Genomic DNA, 17,505 nt, shown 5'->3' with positions numbered 1-17,505 from the left:
GAGAGAAAGGGGGTGAAGGAGGCGGAGAAGGAAGCCACCAAACCGAGACTGATCCCTGGGGACTTGGTCTTCGTAAAGGTCCACAAGAGAAAGTGGTCATCACCCCGGAGAGAGGGCCCGTACGAGGTGATCCGATCGACTGGAACGGCAGTCCAAGTCAAAGGATCAGCGACCTGGTTCCACTTCAATCACTGCATAAAGGCCAGCGGCGATCTCTTGGGGGATACAATCGATCGCAGTTATGCAGAACCCGACATGGAGGGTCCGAGACGGCAACTGGAAGGTGCAGTGCCTGCTGATGCTCCCGCAGATGTTGGCAGCAGTGTGCGGACGGTCGGCCGGGCACAACGACGTCATTGAGAACCGTCACGGTCGACCCGTCCTTGAGGATGACGGGTTTGAGTGGGTAGGAGTCCCACGGGGTTCCGCTCAGGCTCAAGTACCAGCAGGCTTTCATGACCAGGCTCAGAATCAGGCGCCCCCTCTTCCCTCCATCGAGGAAGGGGGGGAGAAGATAAGACTACAACCAAAAGGGGTGTTTCCCGTAGGACCGCAAGGGCATGTTTTTGATTTTGACCATTCCCCCGTTACAGGCGGGGATACTTACCATTATACTAACGAGGATCGGGTTGTGGGGGTAGATAGGAGGGTTGAGCCTGTCCCGAACCAATCACAGGGGACAGGGGTGAGGGGAAAAAGGGAGGTCAAGGACACTGAGTCGGAAGAGGTGGGGGGACAGGATATGTTCCTGCTCAGGACAGCCGGAACGTTGAGGGACTCAGTGGGCTCACTCTGGGCCAGGTTGAGGGGTTTGCTTCCTTCCGGGGAACAAGATGGGGGCGACTATGACTATGATGAGGAAGACCCGGAGGCTGACCCGATGTATAGGGCGGCTTTAGGGAATGAGTGGTTTAAGTGGGTCCAGTACACGAGCGCGCAGAATCAGATAGAGGATTGTTATGTCTGCTCCAAGGCACGTCCGGATAGGCTGCTGGTGAAGGGCACGAAGTTCAGTTGGGCTCAGTGTGACAGGGACGCAGAGGCATGGGAGGGGCCCCATAATAGTCGCCCTTGGTGCGAGGCAGAGTGTTTGGGGTTTCTCGGCTCTAGTCGTTTTAAGGCGGCAGGAAACGTCACGGATTTCAAGGATGTCACTATGCGGGAACGTTGTAGGAAATTGGATGTACGTGTGCAGGGGGTAGCGACGGGGTTGCCAATACCCAGAGGTGTCAAACTATGGCTGACCAAGGATTTCGAGTGCTTGCAAAAGGAGGGGACCCGGGATGTAGGGGAGGTGGCAGAGGGGCGGTGCACTACTATTTGGAGCATCACGACTAACTGCACGAAAGAAGGAAAGTGTGGACACGGGGTCGTGTTAAAGGGAGTGGATACCAACCCACGGCCTGTAGCTTGCCCTTTTCATGTCCAGGATATGGCACTGGCGGACCAATACTGGCTCTGCGGCGGTAGGAGGTTGAGGAATACACTTTCTTTAGATTGGTCAGGTAGATGTGCCCGGGTTCAGGCGATCATGCCAATGGTGGTCCTACCATTATCAGTGACGGAAGGACCTTCTGAGTCTCCTATCTCTCGAACGAAGCGTAGCTACAAGGCAGACCCAAGGGTGTATCTGGACAGCATAGGACAGCCAAGGGGCATTCCAGCCGAGTTCATGGCTAAGAATGAGATTGCGGCAGGGTTTGAGTCTATTCTGCCATGGATATCGGTCAATAAGAACACCGGGTGGATCAACTATTTGTTTTACAATCAGCAGCGGTATCTCAACTACACCGAGGAGGCGTTGGATGCAATGGGGGACCAGATGCACGCGACCAGTACGGTGGCATGGCAGAATAGACAGGCTCTGAACTGGTTAATGGCGGAGAAGGGTGGAGTCTGTTCCATGTTTGGACAGTACTGCTGCACATTCATTCCGACGAATGTGGGGCCAGGGGGAAAGTTCTCCGAGGCCATGGCTAAGCTGAAGGATTTGAGGGAGGAGTTGAGGGGGAATTCTGGCCGGAATGAAGAATGGTGGGGGAGTGGGGTGTTGGAAAGATTGGGACAGTGGGGAAGCATAGTGATGCAGACGGGGATATCCATTGGGGTGGCAGGGTTGATATTGGTTCTCCTTTTCTGTTGTGGTATGCCTCTCTTGGGTAGGCTGGTAACTTCACACGTAACGAGCCAAATGCTGATGGTGGGACAGAAAGAGATTGAGCCACAAATCGGGCCATATCCTCAGCTTTATGCTGCCTTAGAGGGAGACGAGGGGATAGAGGATTAGGGGTATGGTGAGGTAGGGACATTTTCTTTTTGTTGGTTCTTTCCTTTAAGAGTGACGGGGGATGGTCTGAGTGCAGTTTTGTTGGTTTATTCCTTTAACTAGGAATTTTAGTCTGATTTTCTAATGATCCTTCGGCATAGAGATTGCAACCATTGAAAATCATTGCATTATTTTTTATTTTTTTATTATTATTTTTTGTTTATTTTACTCGTGGTCCTGGTCAAACCGGAATGGGAAGGGGCATCGGCAGAGTGTCGGTTCTGAGCCTGAGGAAGCATTGAGAAGAAGTGGTCTGGGGATCGGTTCTGGGGACTGGAGGGACAAAGGGGGGGGCTAACGCAGTGGGCAAGATGGGCACCTCCCGTCGAAGATGGGGGGACACGTGGTGAGGTCGGTACCAGCGCCTCCCGTCCAGGCATGGGGACATGCTTCTACGAGGACTGGAGGTGTGGCGTGGTGGTTGCTGTATTGGCAAAATGTGACTTTTGGCAATACGGTGAGGAGACTATGGCGTGGGCATGGAAGGGGGGCTGAGCGATGGACACTGGGACTCAATGTTATGGAAGAGACAATGTCATTTTTTTTTGGGAGGGATGTTCTATGTTTAGTTCTGACGGTCAACTTCTCCTTTCCCTGATGAGAGTCGCGGTTTCCGGCCGGAACTGTGGCTCATTTGGTAAGCGGTGGAGGTTGGGGGGATTTGTCTGTCAGGTTAGGATTATAAATTGGGGTATTTTTTTGATGTTTTATTATTACTCTTGTTTTGAGCGGTTTTGTGTTTATTGTGAGAACGGTAGTCAGCCTTTGTTGGTCCGTTAGGGGTCCAGTGAATGAAGTAAGGTTTCTTGTTTAGTTAGACATTTAAAATGTATTATATGGCTAGGTTTCTTGTTTAGATCAGCCATTTAAACTTTTATTATATAAATATGGTTTCTCGTTTAGTTAGACGTTCACATTTTCTTGGTTATATGATTTGGGTGGGACTAGGGATAGCCCCAAATGGGGGAATGTTGTGGAAAATGTGTATGGGGTGGACTAGTTTAATATAGGTCAACTAGCAGTGCTGAAAGACGGTCTGGCTGACGTTCTTAAAACAACTTGGACAGATGGACATTTCAGTACGGCACGTTGTGTGCTTGTAATCTCGTACATCGTATCGCTTTCATATCTTGTTCTTTTCTCTCTTTCATACATACACAGCACACACACACAGACACAGCACACACACACAGACACAGTCGCACAGACATACACACCGACACACACACACACACACACATTCCCTGTGACACAATACACACATACAATACACATACGTCTGTACGCAGACGCACACACACACAGACACACACACACATACACACACACACACACACACACACACACACATCTCACTCTCTCTTCAATGTTCTTAATGTTTTACATCATATCGTGTGTGTACATCATATCTTGTTTATGTTCTTAATGTTTTTATCTAAATCTATGTTCTTCTTAATGTCTTTATCTCTCTTCATGTTCTTAAATGTTTTTATCTCTCTCCGATGTTAAATCTACGTATCATCTTAATGTACGTCATGTCAGATCTGACATGATATGATACGTCATCATATCTGTCATGGGGGGGCAGGACTGAGAGGGGATTTAGGGGACAAGCAGAGGGATTGGGAGTGAGAGTGTTTTTTGTTCAAGCTGTGGTGATCCTCTGCTCGATCCATAGCTTTTGCTGTTAAGAACTTCTTTTCCTAAATAAATTACCTACTTGTTACAATTGGAAATATCGTCTCTTGCTGTGTTAAACAACCATCAGCCACAACACCCGTCTTAAGTGTGAGAGTTTGAGACACATATTTGCTAGACCTCAATTAGTTCATTAAATTCTTAAAGCCTTTTAAAAAAAATTATTAACCAGCCCACCCAACAACCATCCGAGGAATCAGCCCTTGGCACTGATCCCCAGCCCTGCGATTGGTCCAAGACACCTCAGGTTCAGGATTTCCTAAACCTTTCAAGTCAGGGGCCCAAATTAGATGTGTTTTTCTCTCGCCGTGGGACCCAGTTACATTGAAACACATCACAAACATATTACAACTGTTGTCATGTGGGGACCTGCCGGAATATGTTAAGAATAGGGCCGGGTAGAAATATTGAAAAAGTCCAATATCGAAACGTTTCATTCAAATGAGCCAACATCGATTCTTAAAATCCAGAGATTGTTTTATAAAGGTCCCATATTGTGAAAAATTCACCTGTTCAGTGCTTGTGCTATATATTTGGGTCTCTGACGGGCTTACTAACATTCAAACTGTGAAATCAGATTTTGCACCTAGCCCGTATTCAGAAACTGTGCCTTTAAACAGGTCATTTGGAGTTCCGTCTTTACGTGCAGGAAGCTCATTGCAAATCTCATCCTTGACTCGTGTGCGCATATGAAAAACGTGCATGGACCTCAAAGACCTGTATTAACTTGTTGAATAGGACTACAATATGGGACCTTTAATCTATGCCTTTTTTCAGTGGATGTGTGAAGATAACGTTATTTCTAGTTTGCCTGCCTTCCTGCAGCCGTCACTGAGTTTCTACTGAACTACTACTTTACTGAACTCAATCCACCAAATGACATCTTTTGACAGCAACGGTATAGGCCCCCCTGAAACCAGCGCCATTAAAGCCTAAATTAATCAAATCGGCATCAAATCTGAATCGAAATCGGAATCACGGTAAATCGGTGTCGAACACCCAGAACCTATTTAACCCTTTCACTACCACACTACAGACTTGGTAGTGTGGTAGTGAAAGGGTTAACCTTCTGTATTGTCGCAGTGAAAAGGTTAACCCTTTGGTAGTGTGGTAGTGAAAGGGTTAACCCTTTGGTATTGTCGCTGTGAAAATGTTAACCCTTTGGTAGTGTGGTAGTGAAAGGGTTAACCCTTTGGTATTGTCGCTGTGAAAAGGTTAACCCTTTGGTAGTGTGGTAGTGAAAGGGTTAACCTTCTGTATTGTCGCAGTGAAAAGGTTAACCCTTTGGTAGTGTGGTAGTGAAAGGGTTAACACAGTGAAATGGTTAACCCTTTGGTATTGTGGTAGTGAAAGGGTTAACCCTTTGGTAGTGTGGTAGTGAAAGGGTTAACCCTTTGGTATTGTCGCTGTGAAAAGGTTAACCCTTTGGTAGTGTGGTAGTGAAAGGGTTAACCCTTTGGTATTGTCGCTGTGAAAAGGTTAACCCTTTGGTAGTGTGGTAGTGAAAGGGTTAACCTTCTGTATTGGCGCAGTGAAAAGGTTAACCCGTTGGTAGTGTGGTAGTGAAAGGGTTAACACAGTGAAAGGGTTAACCCTTTGGTATTGTGGTAGTGAAAGGGTTAACCCTTTGGTAGTGTGGTAGTGAAAGGGTTAACCCTTTGGTATTGTCACAGTGAAAGGGTTAACCCTTTGGTATTGTGGCAGTGACAGGGTTAACCCTTTGGTATTGTCGCAGTGAAAGGGTTAACCCTTTGGTAGTGTGGTAGTGAAAGGGTTAACCTTCTGTATTGTCGCAGTGAAAAGGTTAACCCTTTGGTATTGTGGTAGTGAAAGGGTTAACCTTCTGTATTGTCGCAGTGAAAAGGTTAACCTTTTGGTATTGTGGTAGTGAAAGGGTTAACCCTTTGGTAGTGTGGTAGTGAAAGGGTTAACCCTTTGGTATTGTCACAGTGAAAAGGTTAACCCTTTGGTAGTGTGGTAGTGAAAGGGTTAACCCTTTGGTAGTGTGGTAGTGAAAGGGTTAAGGAGGGCAGGGGGGCCCCGTCCTCAGGCCTCCAGGAGGAGAGCAGGGGGGGCCCATCCTCAGGCCTCCAGGAGGAGAGCAGGGGGGGCCCGTCCTCAGGCCTCCAGGAGGAGAGCAGGGGGGGCCCCATCCTCAGGCCTCCAGGAGGAGAGCAGGGGGGGCCCGTCCTCAGGCCTCCAGGAGGAGAGCAGGGGGGGCCCGTCCTCAGGCCTCCAGGAGGAGAGCAGGGGGGGCCCCGTCCTCAGGCCTCCAGGAGGAGAGCAGGGGGGGCCCCGTCCTCAGGCCTCCAGGAGGAGAGCAGGGGGGGCCCCGTCCTCAGGCCTCCAGGAGGAGAGCAGGGGGGGTCCCGTCCTCAGGCCTCCAGGAGAACGTGCCAGCGGCAGACCTGCTGGCCCCGGCACTCCTTCATGTCCTGCCAGTGGAGCCGTTCCTCCTCCCCGCTGCCGCTCCCCCCCAGGGCGATCCAGCCCACCATCTCCTTGCGCTTCATGCTGCGCCGGCTGTAAACGGACACCGTGAGCGTGACGTCGGACAGCTGGAACAGGGCCACCTGGAACACGAAGGTCTCCTTGTAGATGGGGTTGGGCTGGCCCCGGCGCACCGACGTCTTGCAGCGCGAGATCTCCTGGCCCGCCGAGTTCAGCAGCGTCAGCCTCCCGTAGGTGTCTGACACAGAAGGGGAAGAGTTATGATGAGTGTGTGTAGTGTACCCACGTCGTGCATCCATGTGCGACTTGCTCATAAACTCTCTTCTACCTAAAGTTGAAGCTAAAATATGTTCCTGACAACATTTCGGTCCGTTTTGGTACGATATCGCTGGATCGTGAGTCATATTTGATCCGCAACGCCTATAGTTTGACAATTTGATCTGAATTTCATTTTGACGGTACAGGCTCGCTAGACGTACGACAATTATCGCATTTGTACGATCGAGAAACAGAAACATGGTTCACGTTTTCGTCGCGAGTCCCGTGTAGCTCAAAGCGTGGCACTACCACGGTTAGGGGTTAAATTCCCACTGGGGCCAAGCCCACCCATGCCTAAAAATTTACGCAATCAAGGTACTTTTCGATACACGCCTCCACCAAATGGCATAAGGTCTAATTTGGTTGAAACAGTGTTGCTGTACTGACCTGGCGGTCTGTTGATGGCCAGGTTGCGGAAGTGGCTTCCTTTAATGATCTCTACGGACATGCGTCCCGTGGTGGCGTTGTAGGACAGGCCCACCAGCAGCTCCGGGGCGCCCCCGTGGGTCAGAGACTGAGTGGAGGAGGCGCTGTCGCTCTGGGACACCGCGGACAGGCTCAGCTGGGAGTCCACACTCTGGAGGACAGACAGGAAACACACAAGTAATAATAATAATAATAATAAACTTTATTTGTAGAGCACCTTTCATACAGAAACTGCAGCTCAAAGTGCTTCACGACAGAAAAAAGACGGGCATAAAATTAGCACATAAAGTGCAGACATATCAAATCACAGTTTTTTTTTACATTAGGATCTAACATCCCAACAGGCCACCTTTGTTTATGGTTTGATTCAGTTTTAAATAGACAATAATAAAAAGAGTAAGATAAAATAGACAGAGTACACTTCAAATAATGTTCAGCTACATTGAGACAGCACAGAGAAACACACAAGTACACTTCAAATAATGTTCAGCTACATTGAGACAGCACAGAGAAATACACTAAAGCTACTGTCCAATCAAAGAACACAAGGGATAAAGATCTGATACCTTTGCTAGGCATATTTTCTTTTATTATTATAATAATTTTTTGCCTTTCAATCATTTTCTCCCATCCCCAATTTAGTCGTTAGGCCAATTCCCTTCCTGGTCGTTACACGCATTGCCCCACTGTCGGTCTGGCGAGGGTGTAGACGAGTCGCCAGCCGCTTCTTTTCACCTGACAGCGAGGAGTTTCACTGGACGCTATTTCCCCCAGATCAGAGGTACCGCTGACAGCTGGATTAGATCCCAGAGTCTCTGCGGTGGTAGGCAAGTGCTTAGTCCTCTACGACGCTACCCAGCTGCCCTGCCTTTGCTAGGCATCTTTAACACCCATAGCAGATTATTCCACTGGTCCCACAGATTTGTTTACATTTGAAAGCTTCCTCTATTATGATTAGGGTTGGGTACCGAACTCTGTACTTTTAAGTTACTACAGAGTACAGATTCATGCTAGATCAATCGGTACTAAATTTGGGTACCTTTATATGTTTAGTATAAGAGTGTAATATACTAGACAAGACTTTTTCACAAATATATATATATATTACTGTCTCGTCTCTTGTGTCTTTGGAAAGACCAGACGGGGTCAGAGGAGTTTGATCATATTTACTGAGGATGGCCAGATAATGTTGATATTTAAATGTTTAAAAACATAATACATGATCATGCAATTAATTTTGTGTGGTGTGTTACAACAGTAAATAACAAAATTTTCTAAATAAATAACAATGCTGAAATTTAGAAGTTTGGACTTATATTTTACAATTGAAATTAGATGTTTTGCTATTACAGAGAGTTAAGTACCAAAAAAAGGTACCATTGGGTACCGATTCCGAATTCCAGGAACTGATACAGGTACCGGTATCGGTTCAAATGTGAACGGTACCCAACCCTTTTTTTGTTTTTACCTTTCTATCTTTTTCTCCGCATTGCCCTACTGTCGGTCTGGGGAGGGTGTAGACTACCATATGCTGCCCTACTGTCGGTCTGGGGAGGGTGTAGACTACCATATGCTGCCCTACTGTCGGTCTGGGGAGGGTGTGTAGAGTATCACATACCAGCCGCTTCCTTTCACCTGACAGCGAGGAGTTTCACTGGGAGAACGTAACGCGTGCAGAGGTTCACGCTATTTCCCCCAGATCCCCTCCCTGCTGAACAGGTGCCCCGACCGACCAGTAGGAGTCGCTGTTTGCAATGACCAGGACTCGTACCCCACCGGCTTCCCACCCGCGAACACTGTAGGGCAGCATGTGGTAGTAAGTCTACACCCTCCCCAGACCGACAGTAGGGCAATGCGGAGAAAAAGATAGAAAGTGCACTGTTAGGCACTGTAGGACGACTGACCAAGCCGGAGGTACCGCTGACAGCTGGATTCGAACCCAGAGTCTCTCTGGTGGTAGGCGAGTGCTACTACCCAGCCGCTCCAACGGTAATCAACCCTAATCGCGACGCTACCGTGCCAGGGGCGACAGTGGCTCGGGATGTAGAGCAGTCGTCTGGCAATCCGGAGGTTCCCGGTTCGATTCCTGCTCCTCCCGGGCAGCGTGTCGATGTGTCCTTGAGCAAGACACTTAACCCCTAATTGCTCCCGATGAGCAGGTTGGCACCTTGCATGGTTGCCTCCGCCGTCGGTGTGTGAATGTGTGAGTGAATGGGTAAAATGTGAGGAACAAAATTTTAAAGCGCTTTGGACAAAAGCTGCTATATAAAAAAGCAGCCATCCCCGGTCGCCTCCTCACCTTCAGGTTGCTGCGCGGCTCCAGCACCAGCGTGGTCTCCGTCTCGCCCCCCTCCGGGTTGAGCCCCCCCAGGCGCAGCACCCTCTCCCCCATCATGCGCTCGCGGGACATGCGGCCCCCCAGGGCGTAGAGGCGGAAGCGCAGGGCGGACGCCGGCAGGTCGGAGGGCTCCAGGCGGGAGAAGCGGAAGGTCTCGTTGAAGCGCGGCAGCGAGCCCTTCTGGACGGACGTCTTGTGCCGCTGCTTCTTGGACGGCAGGAGGACCACGTGCACCTGCCACGCGTCCATCCCGCTGCGCCCCTTGTCCGGGATGTCCTGGGCCGCGATCACCGTCACCAGCACCTTCTCGTCGTCGGGCCGGTACTCCATGTGGAGGATGAGGTCGCCGCACTTGGAGATGGGGGGTCGAGGGGGGGAGGAGCCGGCGGGACGGGGGAGGAGCTCGTCGGCGGCAGGCTGCTCCTGCTGGGAAGGTTCCGGAGAGAAAACACACGCTTCAGCACAAAGACGTGACGACACAAGTTAAGTTAAGTTATTTCATTTTTTACCCAGGGACAGTGCACATTAATCAACATCTTCAGTTTCCACATCAATGTAAATGTGCCAGAGTTAGCTAATGAGCTAGTTTTCATCTGTAGTCCCTGCCTACCATGCATGTCTTTATGGTGTGGGAGGAAACCAGAGTACCCAGAGGAAACCCACGCGAACACAGGGAGAACATGCAAACTCCCCACAGAAAGGCCCCCTGCTGGGGTTCAAACCCACAACCTTCTTGCTGTGAGGCAGCAGTGCTAACCACTGTGCCACAGTGCCGCCACAAACACTGTGTTTGTGAGAACGCAGCACACGATTCCACTGAGTGAAAAGTGAAACTGTGTGAGTGGTTGTGGTAGATACCCACTTACTGTTAGCCACTGGGAAACTGATGCAGGTTCGTTGCCTCGCATCGATGGCCTCTGATGGTAATAGGGCTGCCCACCTCGCTTAATCAGTCAGTTTAGTCTTAGTTGTTTATAGCTGATTAATCGGTGGGTTTGGTCTTAGTCGATTAGCTGATTAATCGGTGGGTTTGGTCATAGTCGATTAGCTAATTAATCCGTCGCTTCGGTCATAGTCGTTTAGCTGATTCATCTGTCAGTTTGGTCTTAGTTGTTTAGGTGTTTAATCACTTGCTTTGGTCTTAGTCGATTAGCTAATTAATCGGTCGTTTTTGGTCAAAGTCGATTTGATGATTAATCAGTCGTTTTGGTCAAAGTCGATTAGCTGATTAATCGGTCGTTTTGGTCTTAGTCGACCAAGGATTTGCGAGTCGATTCCTATGATTTCTTTCCCAAGCTGAATACATTATTTACTGAAAACACTTCTCTGGTAAGCACTAGGACCTTCTGCACTATTACATGTGGGGGAAACTCAAACAGAATCCAGATGAAACAAACTAATCAATTAGTCGACAAAAAGAGGACACAGCCTTGGAGGGTAATAACTGAGAGAAAACCCCTCTCATTAATTCACACCCACAGGTCTGCAGATTCGATCCGGTGACCTTCTGGTCCAAAGTCCTCTGTAACCATTAGACTATCACCACCACCGCCTCCGCCATCTATTTCTGTGTCCTCAGACACAATCAGCCGAGATATAAATAGAAACGTTGCCGCTTGGATGATCGAGGGCGGACAAACAACAACTACTCATTTGGACAATGACTCACCCCGACCTCCTTCTGCCCTGCGGGGCAACCCATCAAATCATACTAACCCTAATCATTTCAAACGAACAGATCCGCCCTATCAGAGCCTGAATCCAGGCAGATTATGTTGCCTCAAAGGAGGAACCTGAGCTCTTTCTTATACGGTCGGTAAACACAGACAGACCAATCGATTGTGTGTCGCCGTGTTGACAGAGCGTAGGGGCACCAGTGTCTGCGTCGGCATGGCAACCGCGGAACGAGATAAGATAATCACAGCATTCCCGACCGCCAATCTATTGAGTGTTCGGGTCAGGAGGTTTGCGCTTCAAAAAACCACATCCGACGGCTGTCCGTCTCACGGGCACTGACACAGGCGCTGACACGGGCGGGCTCGCAGGATACTAGCTGCTACAGCCATCAGGAACAGATCAACTGAGTCCTATTATTATTACTGTTATTATGAAGATAATGATGGTGGTGATGCTGATGATCAAAGTTATTGTAGGAGAGACTGTATGCAGACACAAGTATAACAAGTATCCACCTTAGATTTGTGTTTACAAAATTTTATTGTGGCAGCTTGTTCTTGACGTGTGGAGGACATACAAGCCTGTCTCCAATAAAGACTTGTCTCCGGTTAACCTGCATGCATGTATTCTGAATCCAGACACCTCTCTCTATATCTCTCAATATCTCTATATCTCTCTGTATCCCAGGTTTTCTGCAGTTCAGGTGACCTGTCTTATTTATTATTCATTACTCATTTCAAGGCGCCAATATCACCTCCCTGTCTGTGTATGTGTGTGTGTGAGTGTGTGTGTGTGTGATGTGTGTTTGTAAAAGTGAGCGCCTAGTTCTCATCCTTTATCCCTATGTCTGCACTTAGTTCTCATCCTTTATCACTATGTCTAGAGTTAGTTCTCATCCTTTATCACTATGTCTAGAGTTAGTTCTCATCCTTTATCACTATGTCTGCACTTAGTTATCATCCTTTATCCATATGTCTGCACTTAGTTCTCATCCTTTATCACTATGTCTGCAACTAGTTCTCATTTAGTTATCACTATGCCTGCACCTAGTTTTTCATTTATTAATAAAACAAATTACATTAAAATTTTTCGTCTAAAGAAATCCATTGTTTTCTCTTCCTGGAATAAAGTCTGTACTTGATGAGTCAGTCTGCGCTCCAGGCCGAACGGCACAGATATCGTCCAATAGAATTGGATTTTGAACCCTGCCACTCCCCCGTCTTTAGAATTATATTTTTTTTTAAATGCGAGGATCCTTTAGGACAGGGGTCAGCAACCTTTTTGACATGGAGTGCCTGTTTGAAATATAGTTGTAACTAGTGTGCCTCAACAATATTCCATGCATCGTAATTTTTTTTCTCATAATCAGGTCTTTTTAATGATAATTTTTACATTATTACATCATTATTGTTATTGTTATTATTAACAATATTATTATGATGGTTGTATCAACCCTAAATCTGAGTGGGGGGGGGGGGGGGGGGGGATGCAATGCAGACAAACAGCTGCATACAGTGCGACCATTTCACTCACATTTGCCCATTCATTTTTGGACACATCACACACCATCGGTGTGTGTACTGTACGTGTGCTGTCATAGCTCCACCTACAGGCCTAATGGAGAACACCAGGAGAACACCAGGATGTGAATGGAGGGTGAATGTGAGGTATATCGTGTAAATAAGTTTTGATTGCTCGCAAGACTACACTGTAAAAAAAATTATAATAATAAGTTACCAGAACTAAAAAATATTGAGTTCATTAAGGTTTTCAGTTTTCAATCCATAATAAGTTAACAGAAAAATAAGTACACAACCACATTATTTCAACCTAATAAAACTATGTTTATTGTCATTGTTTTAAGAACACAAGTTGACTTGGTAATACTCACATTTTGAGTGAAAAAATTGCTTTTAACATGTGCAATGTTCAATGAAATAGAAAAATAAATAATAAAATTAGTTGATTAATCCCACTGGTCACAATGGTGACCGTAATAATGTTTTTGTTATAAGGCTCTGCAAATGTTACTGAATGATGTAGCAATGTATTTCCAGCTAAATTGAAATAATAAACAAATAAAGGGTCTCAATTAAATATGTGGTAGTAAAAAGAACCTGTGGGAGGATTTCAACAAGATAAATGCGACAACAGTGCAAAATATTTCACTATAATATAAAAAAAAAAAAAAAAAAAAAAAAAAATTATGCTGCCCCCTGTGCCTATGCAAATGCCCCCGCGTGCCTATGCAGGCACGCGTGCCTAGGGTTGCCTACCCCTGCTTTAGGATGTCAATCAAACGGCAATCGTATCGACCCCGTCCCCCACCCCGACCTCTGTCGCATCCAATTAGGGAAGCTCTCTGTGACCTGGAAGCCATTTCCATGGACCTTTGACCCGAGGAGATGGACGGGAACTCAGGACACTGATTCCTTACAGAGGCCAACTAGTAGATATGGGGGCGCTGGTTCGATTTCCAGTCCTGCCCATTACTGATCAAGAACAGTTGAACAACAGGGCATCTGGCCCCTCATGTACAGTATACTGTTTGTACACAGACTTGCTCCAAGAACAGGCATGGGAAGCTAGCTAACATTAGCTAAACACTGAGGTCGTCACACATCATCATGTTGCAAAATGTTGTCCATCAACACACACACACACACACACACACACACACACACACACACACACACACACACACACACACACACACACACACACACACACACACACACACACACACACACACACACACACACACACAACTATATGATATGCAGTAAATATATCATACTCATTTCTTTCAATTCTTAAAATTCAATATCCCTGCACCACGACTATCACTGTGTGTGTGTGTGTGTGTGTGCGAGTGCATGCATGTGTGTGTGTGCGTGTGTGTGTGTCTGCATATGTGTGTGTGTGTGTGTGTGTGCGCATGCATGTGTGTGTGTGTGCATGGGTGTGTGTGTGTGTGTGCATGTGTGTGTGTGTTTGTGTGTGTGCATGTGTGCATGTGTTTATGTGTGTGTGTGTTAGGGTGAACTGTATACCTCGGGGCTCCAGGTGGAGGAGCTGTCTGAGGGCTCGTTGTCGTCTCCCTGCTTGTCCGGCGTCTTCGTCTCCACGCCGCCCTCCGCAGCCTGGGGGTCCCCGCTGGGGGTCGGGCTGGCGTCGCCCGCGCCCCCGGTACCTCCCATCCCGGCAGAGCCCTTTCGCGGGGGCCCGTCCGGGCCGTCAGGCGTGTCCGGAGGAGCCGTGGGGGGCCTCTCCCTCTCCTCTGTGGCCCCGTAGGTCAGAGGGTCCTGGAAGCTCTGCTTGCGCTGCTCGTCCATGTCTGAGAAACAGAAAACACAGAAAGAATAAATGTAATAAATAAATAAATAAATTGTGCTTTTATCCAAAGTGCTTTAGAATTTTGTTCTTTTTTTCCCATTCACTCACAAATTGACTCACAAATTCACACACCGCCGTCGCAGGCAACCATGCAAGGTGCCAACCTGCTCATTGGGAGCAGTTAGGGGGTTAAGTACCTTGCTCAAGGAGTAGCAGGAATCGAACCGGGAACCTTCTGTTTGTGGTCTACCGTCTGATTTATACTCAGTCGTGAAAGTGGTTGTGAAGGTTGCGGCGAGCCTGCCGAGCTCCTGCAAGCCTAGTGGTAACTTTTAAAAAAACAGCTCAAAACGTACCTTTTTAACACTTTGACTGCCATGAAACGTCTTTTCACGTCATTGCTGGCCATGCTCAAGTTGCCGGGGGACGCTGTACAGCGTCCTTATATCAATATTTCAAAAATCCGCGATCGGATTCATATGTCCCCTCCGCTGGCCTGAGATCCACCAGCAGGACCCACTGAGCTCTCTGGCGGTTCAGGAGTGCCATCTGGTGGCCGATCGGCGTAATCGCCAAACAGGATGTTGAATAGAGGTTGTCATGACGACCGTAGTACTTCCGGGCGCTCGCTATAGTTCATGGGACTCTGGCTCGTCACGCTACACGGTGATCGATTGGCAATAACTCGATAAACAACATGATTTGGACGTATATACCATTATACAAGCTGGAGATGGACCGGGTAAAAATATATCCCATAATGATAAGATTTCTACTCGACGATGATCGGCCAACGGCGCGCGGAGACTGGGGTGAGTTTCAGCGTGTAACGTTACCGTCTGCGATACTAACTGCTATTATCAACATTTGACCCACATTAGATGATTGGTATAACGCTGCCCACGGAATTATAAACGCCCCCTCGCCCATCCGGTCAACATCAGATGACGTGTAGTAACTTCTAGAAGTACGTCTAGTTTGAATTTTTTATATCGCGCTGATTGCCATCAAACTGTATTTCATCATCAATATAATGCATTTGGGGCTATATATCACGTTCTGGAGAAAGCTGCAGAAAGAGATGAAAACATACTTATACATTAGACCATACTTTACTATGAATATGTGAATGAAAAAGTTTAACGTTGCTACACAATGAACAATACATATAGGACTTTGAATGGGCCCTAATAATGGCAATGTAGCAATAGAATTTAAAAAGTTATAGCCCTGCAAAGAAGGGGACTTTCTCCATAGACAAATAGCGCTGGCAATCTATGGTATATCATGAATTTAACCTTAGGCAACCAAAGTGTTAAACTAGCTTTTCAATGAATTATTATCTTTATTTTATTGTCTTCATTTTCTTTATTTCTATTATTTTTACTTAAATATTTTATTATAATTTGTATCATTATTTTATGTCGTTTTTATAAATTTATTTGTTATTTTTGAACGTCTTATTTTACTGTCTAATTTAGCTATTATTATTATTTTAACTAATTAACTTTTTAGTCTTTATTAGTATTTTATTTGTAATTCTTTGTCTTATGTTATTGTCTTCCTGTTTGTCTTATTTAGCTATTTTCCTATTTTTTGTTTTATTACCATTTTTATCACTTTAATGTTTTTATTTTTTATCCTTTTTTTTTTTTTTTTTTTGTAAATCACTTTGAGCTGCAATCTGTATGAATGGTGCTATATAAATACAGTTATTACATGCAGCTGGCCAAAAATGTAACAGTGTGTCCAATCAGCTGTGAGCTGAGGTGGACAGCGCAGAGCTGTGATTGGCCACTGCCCTGGACTGGGCCTGACTGGGTACTTCCGTATTTACCATTTATCATCTCGGGAGCTCGGTCGGAACGCTCCGTTATCGATCGTGATTAACTACATTACAAACATGGCCCAGATCTAAGAAAGACTGGCAGAGGAAGTCTGAAAATATAGCCATCTGTATAGAACACAATGCAGCACCCTAAATCAGATACAGGTGTGATGTGTTTTAATTAGCTGGCCTCCACTGCATTAAACCATAAACTGTGATTTCAGTGTCCTACATGTTTACGTCCATCATCATTATTGTTCATTTGCGCAGGCGGGTCAGGAGCGCGACCAGTTTGCACTGGAATCTAATATTGGCCACATTTAAAAGAAAAATTTTGTGAACAGCCAAACAAAAATCTGAGCAATAAATCTGAACCGAGCACTAAAGCTTGCAGTGTGAACATAGCCTAATGTAGAGGACGGTAGGGCTGACCTCGACTAGTCGAATAGTCGACTAATCGATCGAAAGGAGCCGTAGTCGACTGCCAAACTCTTAGTCGAATGCAAAAAAAAAAAGCGAGGCTAACTGCCTAAGAAAACTGAAAGAGGATTTCACCTGTCTAATGAACACACTAGAGTAGACAAATATCAAGATGTATCCATCAGTGGACCAATTGCATGCTTTCGCAGAGGACAAGAAGCCTTCAGTCGACTCCTTCAGACATTACTGCTCGTTGCAAGAAACAAAGAACAGAAAAGAAAGAAACAGAAGGCAATTAAGGTCCTGAACAGGTTACTGAAAAATAATTCAACTTCATTGTTGCGTTGAATCAGTATGCAGTGTAAAGGTGTCGTGGGCACGTCCGCCGTTTGCACAGAAGTAATAATATTATATCATTTGTCCGACCTTTGTCAGAAATGTATTTGTCAGCCTTTTCCCAGGATGGAGACACTCGGTACAGACTGTACCACAGAGTGATCAATGGCAATCAACTCTAATTCACCATCATTAAGGGCAGCCTGCCAGTTATATCAATGGCTGCATAGAGTGCTCACCATGACAACAGGGCACTTGTGACTCACCAGGATATGTGTGCGTGTGTGTGTGTGTGTGTGTGTGTGTGTGTGTGCGTGCGTGCGTGTGAATGAGTGAGTGAGTGAGTGAGTG

At 46.6% G+C, this 17,505-nt stretch overlaps 1 protein-coding gene across 1 annotated transcript in view; it reads right to left on the bottom strand.

The window, feature by feature from the left end:
- Positions 1 to 6,399: 6,399 nt before the first annotated feature.
- The window catches only part of LOC311223827 (synaptotagmin-16-like), a gene marked incomplete at both ends in the record, with an annotated part of 88,832 nt that continues 77,726 nt past the window's right edge, over positions 6,400 to 17,505 (bottom strand). Inside the window, 4 exons of the mRNA XM_084308592.1 lie at positions 6,400 to 6,713; positions 7,181 to 7,370; positions 9,519 to 9,983; positions 14,288 to 14,446. Coding sequence (XP_084164718.1) covers positions 6,400 to 6,713; positions 7,181 to 7,370; positions 9,519 to 9,983; positions 14,288 to 14,446 — 1,128 coding nt within the window. The remainder of the gene's footprint in view (positions 6,714 to 7,180; positions 7,371 to 9,518; positions 9,984 to 14,287; positions 14,447 to 17,505) is intronic.

Source organism: Notolepis coatsorum (assembly GCF_963971535.1).
Source record: "Notolepis coatsorum genome assembly, chromosome: 2".
Classification (NCBI taxonomy): domain Eukaryota; kingdom Metazoa; phylum Chordata; class Actinopteri; order Aulopiformes; family Paralepididae; genus Notolepis; species Notolepis coatsorum.
Note: the sequence above shows the minus strand (reverse complement) of the source record. Positions and strands in the feature narration are given on the sequence as shown.